Raw genomic sequence first — 14,162 nt, 5'->3', positions numbered from 1 at the left:
AATAAAATACTGTGGATCAGTCAACTCTAATTTGAAAGCAGTGCAAGATGACATTTGACCTATCAAGTTCTAGTTCCATTCTCCTCCACTGTAGCCCAGGTGGTTACCGGACAGAGAAACATTTTTCACACTGGGATTCGAGATCAGCTTTTTTACATATTCTTTGTCCTACACTGGATATGACATTTTGTCATTCAAAAGCTAGCTACTTCTGGGGGTGGGGGGTTAAGACTGCTCTTGGGAACATTGCAGAGCGTATATGAAGATTGCAACAGCATCCTGCAATACCTTTGTACAAAAGCCAAAACTGTACTTTTACTGCAGGAAAGTAGAACAGATATTGGCAAAATTAAAAACCTCAATTGCGCAGAAGCACTTTTGTGCCTACAATTAGGCTAAGTCCCTAGGAATACCGGTTCGCAGTCTGTACCTCTGGCTACCAGAAAGAGTTCCTCCGCATGTAAGAAGCTGTAAGGAGATCTAAGTTACCGCTATGCCGATGTCCTTTCGGGGATTCAACTTGCTCAACGCGTTTTGTCTAACAACTTCTGCAGGAGGTAAATGTTCGCTCAGCCTGTGTCTGGTTCCAAAGGCTGAGCACTGTCTCTACTACTCCCCTCAGCTGCCTCGCATGCCTGCCCATTGGGGACTTACTTCTTGCCTACTTCTGTATGCAGAAAAGTGCTTTTGTACAATTTATGTTTTTAATTGTGCCAACATCTTTGTGAGTGCTCCTTGCATTGGATTTTACCCAATTAAATTTTGCACTATGATTCTCTTTATGTTCTTCTCTTTCATGTGTGGTTGCTTGTTCCTCTCCAAAGTGGTAACTATATTTTGCCTCATGTTTGTAATTGTAGTGCCCTGCACTGGATTTTAACTTTGGGGTTTGTACAGTTTTTTGTGTGTATATTGTGGGGGATTTTAGGGAGTGTTCCCATTATCAGTGGCTTGCCTGCACAATTGTTCACTTTAATACCCCACTTACCCGTAATCTGATTTGTCTTTAAATGTTTTATTGTCTTATGTAGAAAAGTATAGTGTTTAAAAAGCAAACTAACCATCACACATCAACATTTGTTAAAGACCAAGTAGACAGAGCAAAAAAAGTTGTGCAAAGAGACGGATTCCAATTGCCTCCTTTATTTTAATTTTCTATTTTTTTCAAGATCTATACAAAATTTGTATACATTTTCAGTTAGTACCACTTTTTTAAAGCTCTGCCCTCTCTTGGCTATTTACGCTTAGCAGGTCTATATTCAGGTGTATATGATCTGCATTTCTGGGTTGTGTTGCCCTCTCCTACACAAAGATGACCCATTAAAAGATGCCCAAAATATTAATCGTAGAAACGTATACTTGTATATAAAAGTAAAAAGTCTCACAGAAACTTACTAAACTGTCCAAGAAATACAGCTAGCAAAGCATTGGGGGAGTTGTACAACAGTTGAAGATTAGCCTTATGGCCATCCCTGCTCTACAGAATTGGACTCGAGACATTTTTTCCCCAACACCACCATGGACCACTCTTCATTCGTTCCGCCACTGGCTTCATGTAGGTTAAATCAATAGTTTGGCAGCTTACTTGATTCTTTGTGTTCTGATCTCCATGTGTATTGTATCTAAAGTTACCCCAAATAATATGTTCTAGGCAGGTATGTTACAGTACTCAATACCCTATAATTTTGCCCAAACTATAAGAAAAATGTAAAAGTTCAGAAAAAATACAGATATTAATTTTGATGGCACTTAATGTCCTAGAATGAAAATACATTACTTTTGTTCTTTCAAGATAAATATTTGCATATTTGTTTTACATTTTACAGAATTAACACATCAATATGTATCTAGCAGCAAATTTGGTTACATGTCATATTTTCATTGTATCGTATTCATATTAATCTATATAATAAAGTCCAGTAAAGCTTTCTGTATTAGCTGAATCTAAGCTCTCGAAGTTCAAGTGTTAAAGTTCTAGACATATTAAAAGCTAGCTTTCCTTCTTGTGTACCAAATGACACGTGAGTTCTCCGAGATCATAATACTGATTAGTTTTTATGCAGAAACAGCACAATAACACCATATTGGTTCTATAAAATTGCAGCAGTAATGAGTTGATCATTGTTTTACTCACAACGTATAGATGTCTTCCTAAGTGCTACAGGTAATACAGATATGAATCCTTGTTCATTGCATCTGTGCAGTAGACAGCTTGACAAAGATCCAAAGTGACAAAGCCCAGGAAAAGGCTGATTGTAAATCATGGAATTAGACTAAGCAAGAAAACAAACATTGGATGAGCAGGTATATGATGTTTAGGAAATTTGATGTTTAGGAAATTTGCAAAACAAGTAGATCAACCTTTCAAAATATTCTACTTTCTGATTGGGAATAATAATAATTAAAAAAAAATTGTGTAATTTCCACAATGAAGAAAAGGGAATGAATCACAAGTAAACCATATATCTATTGTATTAAATGGACATTAAGCACCAAAACCACTACATCTTGTAGTTTTGACAAATATAAATACAACTATATTAATGCCTCTAGTTGTTGTCATTGAAAGACTTCACATTCAGCATCATAATGCTTCTCATTGAGAAGCATTTGATCTTGTGTTTTTCTATGGTGGAGTGTGATGGTTGCCACACATGCCCTGTAGGTCCTCCATGCTCCTGACTGAGAAGAATTTGATTGGTCTGAAATTATCCATGAAGATGATCTCAGAACAAGAGGAACAGTTGCTGTATTGAAACTGGGACAGTGCAGGACTAATTGTGGTTTTAAATAATTTTCCTTAATTGGCTCATTATATGTATGTTAAGAAATTTTAGCAGGGCTATTTACTGAAGTATGAATTAAAACTGAATTTTAATATTTTAGAACAAATATTGAATAAATTGATATTGAGAATGTGAAAATGTAGTGTCTGTATTTGCAAACCAATGATTGGAGCAAGTCGAGACACAAGGGGGAGATGGAAGAACGGGACAGAAACAAAATTTTGGGTCAAGGGAGTGCAGAAACCCCTGATTTTGGTCAAAACGGTCAAAAATGGTTTTACCCAGAATCAGGGGATGGCACCTGCAGCCTATTATCATAACCACTGGACCTTTGCAGAAATTAGTTTGAGCAGGATAATCTGATTCAGAATCTTTTTAAACCCCACCTGAACAAGCTGGTTCAACTGGGATTTACCTGTGGAGTCTTATTCATTCAATAAGACAATCAGTAAATCCAGAATGAGTTGATTAATTCAGAAATGGATTAAAATGATTTAGCTTTAGCCAATCAGGCTCAGATGAAATATTACACACGTCTCATAACCAGTACAATGGAATGGTTCATTGATTTTCAACCACAATTACACTGAGGTTGTTATTGAAAACAATTTTCCCATCTTTGGTTGAGCTGCACTCAGGACTCTTTAGGTCATGTAGTATTTGATCTCTAAGATCAGAAGGGGCATATTTCTTGAACTCGCAAGTCTCAGTTAAAAAGTCCAGGAGAAGCTCCCCATTCCGATCTCCATCAACAAAACATTCGGTTATATCCATTTCAGAGTGCAAGTCATAGCTTTGAAATTTTGCCTTCATTGAGCTCAGTTCGTTCTGGATGTCACTTGCGGTTACGTACAAGCAGAGATCATTTAGGGGTAAGTGAGATCCATACTTTTTCCATAAGTGTGACCAACCACTGTTTCCTGTGAAGACAAAATAAATATATATAAAAAAATAAAATAAAAAAGTTAAAAGATTATGTACAAGCAGAAAGAAATATCAATCCAAACGGTGGCATGCAAAAATAAATAAATTAAACAATTGAGGAACAGAATAATCAAGCAGTTGTAAATTATAAACAAGCATATGGTTTTCCTAGAGGAATCAAAGATTAGGATATGGTGGCTCTGCCAGTTTCCAGTTCTATTGATCCTGGTCTAATTTACTGGAAAAGGAAAACACACCTTGCAGTTGAAACTACTATCTAATAAAATACAAATGTAAAAAAACACATCTTACCAGATACAAGAATTATAAGGAGTTTCCCATTAGGTGACAGACAGCTACTGACGAACTTTAATGTGGCTGAGACATCTTTTACATAATATAGCATCTAAGGATATAAAAACAAAAATGCAACAATTAGACATCCTTCTATGATTTATGCGAGAGTGGGGATGAATGAAATGGAAAATGACCTCTTAGTAAATACGTCAATTGACACGACATGACTACCTTCATATTTAATCAAGTCAGACAATCCCATTGCTTACACATAGATACAGTGGTGTGTTTTAGTTTTGTGCTACCCTATTAATAGCTAAACTCTGGCAGACCTATAATCTAAATTTGTCCCACCCCTTCCTGTCAAGGCTGCAGCTCTTCCTGTTTAAGACTAAATCACACATTGACAGACAAGCCATCACTGTTACATACACAGTTTTTGGCACACATCAACCCACACACTGACAGCACCACACACACAATTTTTCTATTTTGGGAGTGCTGGAGTGGATCCTTTCCTTGAGTTCCAGTATGGCTTATATGATCCTGGTTTCCTGGGATCTTCCTGCTCTGCCCCCTCATGCACCATTTAGTGATGCCAGGCTCAGAGTGATGCCATATTCCTGCTCCCAGCATCAGTGAAGAGCTTGCCTCCATTCCGCACAGCAGCCTGCCCTGGAGGAGCCCTAAGGTGGCCAGCTTTTGGGCCCCGCATGGCACAAGGCTAAAAAGACATTTGTTAGATTTTCTGGGGCATTTGGGGACGGCCTGCTGTCCCCCTGGAAAGTGTTGCGCAAGGCAAATGCCTTGTTAGCCTTGCGATAGATACAGCGCTGTATAGATATCGAACGTCTACCGATGTGCCATTTTATTATAATAGGGCATTGATGCACCCCCTGCAATTTAACACTTTTTTATGAATAGTTAAAGACAAATGGTAATTTATTGTTTAATAAATAAATGTGTGCATGCACTCTTGGATGTTTGCAAGGAATAAGTTTAATTCCTCTGAAAGGAAAAAGTTAAGAAAACTGAGCATGACAATAAGTTGGTTTTAGCTGATTTTCAATGTTTTATTCGTTTAAGGAATTGCCTACTGCATTGATGGAACATTATGTTAATTATCCTTAGAGGGGGTTAGTTTGCTTTCTTGTTGGAATATACATATCATTTAATCCGTGCCAAGAATCACTTCATTTCATTCAATGATACACTTATGTAGGGCTTAGCATGTCAACGGCAAATTAAGATTTAATGTTACATTTATTGCTCAATTTGTTAAGATGAGTAGGTATAATTACCTGGATCATATGAATAAAATCATACTTTTTATGTTGCTTTGTTTCGTTCACATGGATTTCAAAATCATGAGAAGTTTTTTTATGCCAGGTGAATGACACGTTATCTAGTCCTGGTGCCTTGGCAACACGTTCTGAAATATATAGAGAGCATAATGGATTTAGAGCACAAAAAAAAAAAAAAAAAATAAATAAAAATAGGCCAAGTAGTAAACTTGGTCAAAGTCCAATTTAATCATGAAATATATTACGACTTGGACAAGTACAAAGATCACATGCAAGTTGCTGCATACAAGTTGCTTCTGGTAAAATAAACTGTATGGGTACTTTTTTTTTTAAATTTAAAATATGTGACAAAAAGAGATTACTTGTATTTTGTTCCAGTTATACAAACTTAAATAAGTAGACTTGTTGATTTAAAAAAAAAAAATAAAAAAAATTGATTCATTATACATTTAAATAATACAAAACTGCATTCCTTACACTATAGAGCCCTCTGCTTCCCCCGGCGGCTAAAGGGTTAAAGAAAAACCCTTCCATCACTACTCTATTCCGTTGCAAGCGCACTAGACCCTCCACATAGGAAAGCATTGCTTCATGGTTTTCCTATGGGGATTTAAGTGCCTCTAGTGACTGTCTTGGTCTTTTTTAGGATGGACAACTTTAGACAAATGGCTGGCAAACTTTTTTCTTCACGAAATTCATTCCTGAATCTTTTTTTATTTATTTTTTATCCCCCCTCTTGATTTGGCCAAAAAAATAAATAAAATTCTGTTAAGTCTAGAAAAATAACACTAGATACTAATTTAAAAAAAAAAGGAGGGATCCCACTGGTGAATAGCAATGGTCACTCTGCTGTATGACTCGCAAAACACGGGAACTCTAGCAGAGGAAATCTGCAGGTATCCGTAGATGGTGAAAGAACCCTGCAGAATCAGGTATTTATAGTCCACCAGGAAGCAGAAGGTGTAATGTGCTTCCAATAGTTGTATGTATTACTTCCAAGCACAATCTCTGCTCTGCTCCAGCAGAGAGTGACAGAACACAAAATGGAGGTTTATAAACCCGTAATCTTTACTAGAGCAGAGCCATTCTGTGCAATGTTTTCCAAGGAACAAGACTTCACACTGTAAAGCCAAATTAATACAAATTTAATATTGTTACAGATAAATTTAACTTCCCGTGTGGTACACTTACCCTTGTAACTTAAGATTTGTTCTGGACTTGGCTCCACAATATTATTATTCACTTTAATTCCCGGATATCTAACTTGTATTTTTGAAATCATCTGCAAGTCAATTTCACCTAAGAGTAATAAGATAGATTGAAAAGTGTAAAATCTGTGCGATACTACATGCTGCACATCAATAATCAAGGAAACTCCCCCTTTCATTTTAAATAGGCTGACAAAATTAGAACGGTCTCTTCTTTTGACTTTACATAATTGAATAACACAACAAAAATCACCTAGAACTTTTTTTTTTTTTTGGAAATTTAGATTAAAGACTTGAAAGGACACTATAATCAACTACAGCTTATTGTATTTGTTCTGTTGCGTATAATCAGTTCCTTAAGGCTTTTTGCAGTAAATACGGTCTTTTGAGAGAAAATGCTGTGTTTACCTTACAGCTTAAGGATACCTCCACTGGCCACTCCTCATATGGCTACTAGAGGTGATCTTGGGGAAATGATGCACAGTTTGATTGACATTTAGTGTCTCCACCCTCTGCCTGGAGACACTGAACTTTCCTCATAGAATTTCCTATGAGGAGATGCTGATTGGCCAGGACTGTGTTTGGCCTATAGAGATAAGTAAACTTATATTAAAAAAGTCGTGGGAAGTGACAATTCCTTTTTAAAGACTGTAGTGTGGTACCTGCATTAATAAATTGCCAAGTAATGCACATCTTGTATGTATAAACTGATGTTTATCCTTTCAATATTGATATCTTCCGGTTGTGGAGGGAACAGAAGACATCTAGTTTGGGAGCCATCTCCAATAATAGACATGAGTTGCACCTCCCCACTCCTATAACTGCCCTCAAAGTCAATTTACTTCTTAATTACTTGTTGCATTCTTAGTCTAGTGTATTACAGACACTCCTCACTTACCAACCGGGTTCCGTTCTTAAGACCCAGTCGTAAAACGAACTGGTCAGTAAGTGAACATGCACAAGAGAGCAGGTCTACATTTGGGGGAATTACCCCAAACATAAAGCAGTTCACTAGCGCAGGGAATCCCGCAAAGCTATGTTCGGGGAAAACCAGCTCCCTAAAGTGGGGAATCTCCAGAGAGCTGCGCGTAAGTGCAAGCAGTCGTAAAACAGGTAGGTCATAAAGTGAGGACCACCTGTACATGTATATCACCTCATGGTCCCCTGTTATGGCAATTGTCTTATGATATCGATTTCCCTTACCCTTCAACAAGGAACAGAAAAAAACAAGATCGCATAACATTAAAAGGGTTACTCCAACCAAAATACAGTTTTTCATAAAACACTGGCTTTGATCAAAGTACTCCATTATTTACCTTTTTATCGCCATTGTAAAGGCCAGGTTCTCCTTTTAGCCTATTTATTGGCTGAAATCACTTCCATACTGAGTGAAAAAGTAGCAGAACGGAGGGGGCATGCAACCATTGGCTGTCTGGTGCCAGCAAGCTGTGTGTGCTAAACTTGGATGCCAATTTTGCAAAAGTTTGACTTTAACCAGCAGAGAACTCGTTCTGGACTGGCTAGTGATGACACGATGACGGAGCATGAGGTAGTTATAGCTCTGGCAGCAGAGGAGTTACTCTCTGTATGTGCAGCATTTCATAGGTAAAAGCTGCACATAACTCCAGGCACTAAGACCTGCAAACCAATGATGTGCTTAGGGTTGTGCTTAACCCTTTAAGATTCATCTTTACTTCCTAAAGGTCAGAGGGAAGCCTAGCTATGTGCGGTGTTAAATGTGGAGAGGGAAGAACAGACCTTACAAGGATTTTGAATGAAACCGTTCAAGAACTTTCTTAAATGCCCACCAGCTCTACTGCCGCTATGAGACACTTACAGCACCAACGGCATATTACAGTTCTGTACCAACAGAAAACCTTTATAGCTCATACAATATTATGCATAAACATGAGCGGATGGAGACGTTACCTGAGCCACTGCCTATACCCAGAACATCAATAGCCGGCTTCTCAATTCCAAGGCTAAAAACAAAATGAGAGTTATATAAATGTGACTGTAAGTCAACAAGGTCAGATTCAATAAAAGGTCTTAATGAGAGCTCCTCTGGCTGAGACTTACAGTGAGCAATTAAAACAGGAAAAAATAGCTTCTAGAATAAGCATTCTGCTGTAAAATATGATTGAAAATTTTGCCATTTTTCATATAGACCACGTTGGTCACAGCCAGGGGAGGTGTGACTATAGCTGCATAAACTGAAACAAATGTGATTTAACTCGCAAATCACATGGAATTGAGTGGTGAGACTGCACACTAAAACTGCTCCATTAAAGCGACACTCTAGAACACTGAAGCAGTTCAACTTGCTGAAGTACTTCATCTGTGAAGAATGTATCCTCTTTATTCTACAAAAAGTGCTGAGTTAATAGAAGCTGCCACATATAAAACCTTGTACACTTCTTGGCTGTCAGGCAACCAGTTCTGTCACCTCATGGATGTTTATCTCAGTAAAGCTAAAGAAGCAGCAATTGCCCGGAGCACCTGTCTCGCAAAGACTTTGTAGTGAGCTGCATTAGGCTGATTGGACAGCAACAGAAAGTCTGGGTGGGATTAGAAGGGGAGGGCTTGCAAAAGCTTCAGACAAGAGATCTGCAGCTCTTACAAGCTGTTTTTAGATATGGCCCTGTTTAAAAAAATAAAAATAAATAATGCATAATTAAATGCATGCATGTTCTCATTGGGGTATATCTACTATACATTAATTTAAAATATATATATATATATATATATATATATATATATATATATATATATATATATATATATATATATATATTTGGCCATTGAGTGTCCCTTTAAGCTAAAAATTTTTGGTTCTAAAATAATCCATTGAACATTGCTGCATCTGTAGTACATTAACTGGCATAATAAATATTATATAAAGTGAATAAAAAAAGAAAAAAAAACCTAATAAAAAAGAGATACATTTTCCAAAAGAGAATTCAGCGGTTATTGTTTTAAGATACAATGCGAGTAAGGGAACTTTTTGTGGTAGCTTGATAAAGACCAGATAGTGTCGAAACGCCGCTGTTTATGCCCCAATAAAGCTTCTATTTTGTATTATCCCGGAGTAGAATGCAAAATTATACATGTAAACTTGCACACACAAAAAAAATGAAAACACAAAAGTATAATTTAGGTTAAAAGCTAAAAGATACATATATAGTGTGTTGTCCACGGAGTGTGTTTAAATAATGATCTACCTGCTCTTATACAGACAATATGAATCTCTGTATTGTGTACAAATCTCCCAAAACATGCCAGTTAATCGAAGGTGAAACGTAAAGGAAAGAATATTGTATTTACCTTGATATGATCTCTGGAAGCTTGGTGTTAATAAAGTCTTGCATGCACTGGTGTTCAGTGGAATTTTTAAGGAAAAGACGGAAGGCTTCCACATATCGGCTGTTGTCTGAGAGCAAGCTTCTCATTGTAGCTTCCATTTCTTCAGACTCACAGCTTGAAGGAGGAGGGGATTATGCAATCATTTAGCTCTCCTTTGCTTCAGCTAAATTTCCTGTCTGAAAATTATCTGTCGTCAAACACATTGCTTCATTTCAAGAAACTGCCACCTGTAGAGGTAACCGCCTGGGATATCTGAAAATCTGTTTGGTGTGAGAATGGCAGAGACATTTTAAGCAAAGGGAAGAATAAATAAATAAAATTAAATGAAGAACAAAAAACAAAAAAAACAAACAGAAAACCAGATCAGAAATACAATTCACTAAATATGCTTAATTTCCTGTTTCTTTCATACAGAAAGAGGAGAGCAATAAGATGGAAAAAAAACCCAATATTTTCACAACACGAACATGCAGGTGTTATTAATTCAAACTGGATTAATTAAATTCTGAGTCAAGGAAGTCAACTTTCCTGCTGGGAATGCACATATGGTTTAAAGAGACACTCCAGACCGCTATAGCACTTTAACTTGCTGAAATGGTTTTTATATGATGAGGGTGTCCCCTAGCTTTCAATCAGACAACCAGTTCTGTTACTTCCTGGTTTGGTTAGATCAGTGTAGCTGAACTCAAGAGGCAGCATTTGCCCAGACCACCTGCCTTGCAAAGACTTCTCTTTGAGCTGCATTGGGAAGTCTGTGATTTGACAATCACAAAAAGTCTGGGCGGAGCTAGAAGGGGTGGGCTTACAAAAGCAGCAGACAATAGAACTGCAGCTTTTTGCAAGCTGTTATATATATATATATATATATACACACACACAACTCCAATGAAAAAAAAATGCGTAATTAAGTGTGTTCATTATTTTAATTATCTACTAAACAGTGTTTTTACTTTGGCAGAGTAGTGTCCCTTTAAGCATCTGACCCTGGATTTTAACAATCAGGGGCTGGATTACAGCCTTCCGGCAGCTTTCGATCAGGCTGAAATCTTGACCAAATTCAGACTCATTTGGAGACTGCTCCTCAAAATCCAGATAGTGTTACAACGTCCAGATTTTGCAGTCTTAATAGTCCTGTACTGCAGCAAATGGTTTTGCCCCATTTAGAACAAGGTCATTGGGACTAGTGATAAGTGTGCTGGGCTAACTTAAGGCATTATCCAATTTGCACAAGTTGGACAGGTCTTTAAGTGTCAGCAGAGCCTTAGTTTTATTAGACGGTTTTAAAAGAAATATTTAATGGAGAGTTGCACAAAAATAACTTTTGTCCCCGTAAACATGCAATGATTATATAGTGCCTTCTTTTAAATTTGGAGCAAAAAGCAGAATCTTTGCTTGGCACTGCTTTCTATAATTAATACTCCAAATTCAGTGCCACTTCGTACTTGCTCCAGTTTTTCTTCCAAATATTCCACACCCCCACATCAGGGAGAAGTTATTACTGCCGAACATACCTTACATATTTTAAATATCTTATGTACATCAGTGTTCATGTCTTATTCCTTTATCTCTGTATTGATACACTTGTACACATTTACTGGAAATTTGACGGGACGTGTAATCAAAAAGCTTACAGAAATTAACAAACCCATCCCAAAACTGCTTGTGTTTATGATTTTTAAAGAAATGTTATTGTTTGCAAACTACATTAAAGGGACTCTTCACTGCCCACTAGGTGTCTCAAGTGTCCCCTTAATACTTTTCAAATATGCAAATAATAAAAAGGTATTACACCTTTCCAGGTGTGATAGGTGTTGGGAATAAATATATTTATTTATTAAAGAATTATGTATATATTCAGGTGGTTTATTCCCACTTTTTATTTATAGATACCCTGAAAACAAATAAAAAAAATACTTAAAATAATCCCATCAGAACATTTATTATAATGTTTTCTTTGTAAAAAGCATTACTACAGTGCCAGCAAAATAGTTAAACACAGTTCACATATGCTGTTTGCATGTTCTGAACTCCTTTCCAATTAAAAAAATAAAAATAAAAAAAATCTTAAACTGTACTATTGTTCCAACTTGGCTGTGTTACCGTTTGTATTTTAACCCCTTAAGGATCAAACTTCTGGAATAAAAGGGAATCATGACATGTCACACATGTCATGTGTCCTTAAGGGGTTAATTTAACACACGTTGGAGTCAGATTAGTTTGTAATTCGCTGTGTGTCAGGAGCCTGAGCGTTTTCTCCAGAGCTCAGCGATCGCTTAAAGTTTATCCCTGACTCCGCTTTAAAAACGAGGCCTCGCAAGTTTTATTTACTAAAAGGGACGTTTACATAAACTGCAGAGGAGGAGTGGTAATGTTTATATGGAAAGGGTTAAATAAGTAGCTAGTTTAACTAGGAGAGGCTGCAGGAGCGTACATTGAAACCGTTCTTTTCGAAGTAACAATGTATACCAGGCAGCAGATTCCTCTATTCAAATCGTTATTTAGCAAAACATTGAGAACATTTAATTCCACTACTCACTCTCTTCTTGCAGTTCCTCTGTTTGCTGGAGGCCAACTACTTAAAATGGCATCGAATACGCTGAATCTACAGCCCCTGTGTCTCCACCCACACATTTCTTCACAACCATCTGACCAGGAACTATTTCCACTTCCCAGCCCAGAAAAAAAAAAAAAAAAAGATTTTTTTGAGAGCTAGTTGTGTGTCCTTTCTAAGCAACAGGTTCATTGTATGTAACCGTTTGTAGCCTAAATCAACAAGGATTTATTCTGCACAAACACTAATAAAACTCTGTTAAAGTTATTTACTAAAGTGAGAATTCAAAGTGAATTTCAAATTTAAGGCCAAACAGAAAGCACAGAACACTTGGAGAATCTTTTCAGTTTGGCTTTTTTTTTACCTTAAATTTGAAATTGACACTTTATTGAATAACCGTTTCTGTATAAAGTCTAGTTTATGACAATAATTATAAAGTGCTGCAGGCTAGAATAGCACTATATTAATAATAGTAATGTATAGTTGGCAGACTGACAATAATGATACTAATCTCATTTGTGCATATATGTATATAACATTTAAAGTCTAGTGCTATTAGCCAGACTGAACCAGAAGATACTTAACAAGCCAGAACGATCATTAGGGGTAAATTGCAAGTGTGTGTGTGTGTGTGTGTGTGTGTGTGCGTGCGTGCGTGCGTGCGTGTGTGTGTGTGTGTGTTATGGGTCTGTAACCAAGAGGGCTGCATTCATCTGAACATGAACATACAGGCGTTGCTAGGGCTGATTTCTACAATACACAAGATCCAGTGCAGTCACTTAAACCACAACTTCAGAGCTCACAAAATGTTATATTTAAAGGAACACTATAGTCACCTAAATTACTTTAGCTAAATAAAGCAGTTTTAGTGTATAGATCATTCCCCTGCAATTTCACTGCTCAATTCACTGTCATTTAGGAGTTAAGTCACTTTGTTTCTGTTTATGCAGCCCTAGCCACACCTCCTCTGGCTATGATTGACAGAGCCTGCATGAAAAAAAAAAAAAACTGGTTTCACTTTCAAACAGATGTAATTTACCTTAAATAATTGTATCTAAATCTCTAAATTGAACTTTAATCACATACAGGAGGCTCTTGCAGGGTCTAGCAAGCTATTAACAGAGCAGGAGATAAGAAAATCTTAATTAAACAGAACTTTAAAATAAAGAAAGCCTAAATAGGGCTCTCTTTACAGGAAGTGTTTATGGAAGGCTGTGCAAGTCACATGCAGGGAGGTGTGACTAGGGTTCATAAACAAAGGGATTTAACTCCTAAATGGCAGAGGATTAAGCAGTGAGGCTGCAGGGGCATGTTCTATACACCAAAACTGCTTCATTAAGCTAAAGTTGTTCAGGTGACTATAGTGTCCCTTTAAAATGTAATATTTAGTTACAGTGTAATGGACCGTTTTGCTCACCAGAGGTTAAACACCGTTTAGGCGATATTCCCCTTTCCAGATGCACAGGCAGCTACTGTAAGCACCAATCTCCTGAACTGCAAACACATGAACCCTGGAAATATCTGAACAGGAAAACCATACAAAATGGTTACACTCCTGGCAGTCAGCATACAATCCAATTCCCCCAATAACGAGACGACACTTTGTTTTGAGGGTTAAGCAGAATCTGACTGTCCTGGCACATACAGTCTCTTTTATTCCCAATCCACAACCACAGTACAGCCCACAGGGTTTTACAGAACAGCCGATCAATCCTTACAATACACACGG

At 37.1% G+C, this 14,162-nt stretch overlaps 1 protein-coding gene across 1 annotated transcript; it reads right to left on the bottom strand.

Annotated features, from left to right (window-relative positions):
• Positions 1 to 3,235: 3,235 nt before the first annotated feature.
• On the bottom strand, positions 3,236 to 12,485 carry LOC134571208 (histamine N-methyltransferase A-like). Its single transcript, XM_063429373.1, has 7 exons — positions 12,419 to 12,485; positions 9,844 to 10,142; positions 8,449 to 8,501; positions 6,503 to 6,610; positions 5,309 to 5,439; positions 4,023 to 4,116; positions 3,236 to 3,706 (listed from the first exon to the last, which is right to left on the bottom strand). The coding sequence occupies exons 2-7, from the start codon at positions 9,978 to 9,980 to the stop codon at positions 3,348 to 3,350; spliced, it is 882 nt and encodes a 293-aa protein (XP_063285443.1). The 5' UTR covers positions 9,981 to 10,142; positions 12,419 to 12,485; the 3' UTR covers positions 3,236 to 3,347.
• Between the last annotated feature and the right edge of the window lie 1,677 nt (positions 12,486 to 14,162).

The sequence above is a fragment of the Pelobates fuscus genome, chromosome 8 (assembly GCF_036172605.1).
Source record: "Pelobates fuscus isolate aPelFus1 chromosome 8, aPelFus1.pri, whole genome shotgun sequence".
Taxonomy (NCBI): Eukaryota; Metazoa; Chordata; class Amphibia; order Anura; family Pelobatidae; genus Pelobates; species Pelobates fuscus.
Note: the sequence above shows the minus strand (reverse complement) of the source record. Positions and strands in the feature narration are given on the sequence as shown.

Coding starts and splice junctions, on each gene's coding strand:
- LOC134571208 (XM_063429373.1), bottom strand. CDS start 9,980: ATGGAAGCTACAATGAGAAGCTTGCTCTCAGACAACAGCCGATATGTG. Junction 8,502..9,843: donor CTTCCAGAGATCATATCAAG/GTAAATACAATA, acceptor TTTTGTTTTTAG/CCTTGGAATTGAGAAGCCGG. Junction 4,117..5,308: donor ATTTTATTCATATGATCCAG/GTAATTATACCT, acceptor TTATATCCTTAG/ATGCTATATTATGTAAAAGA.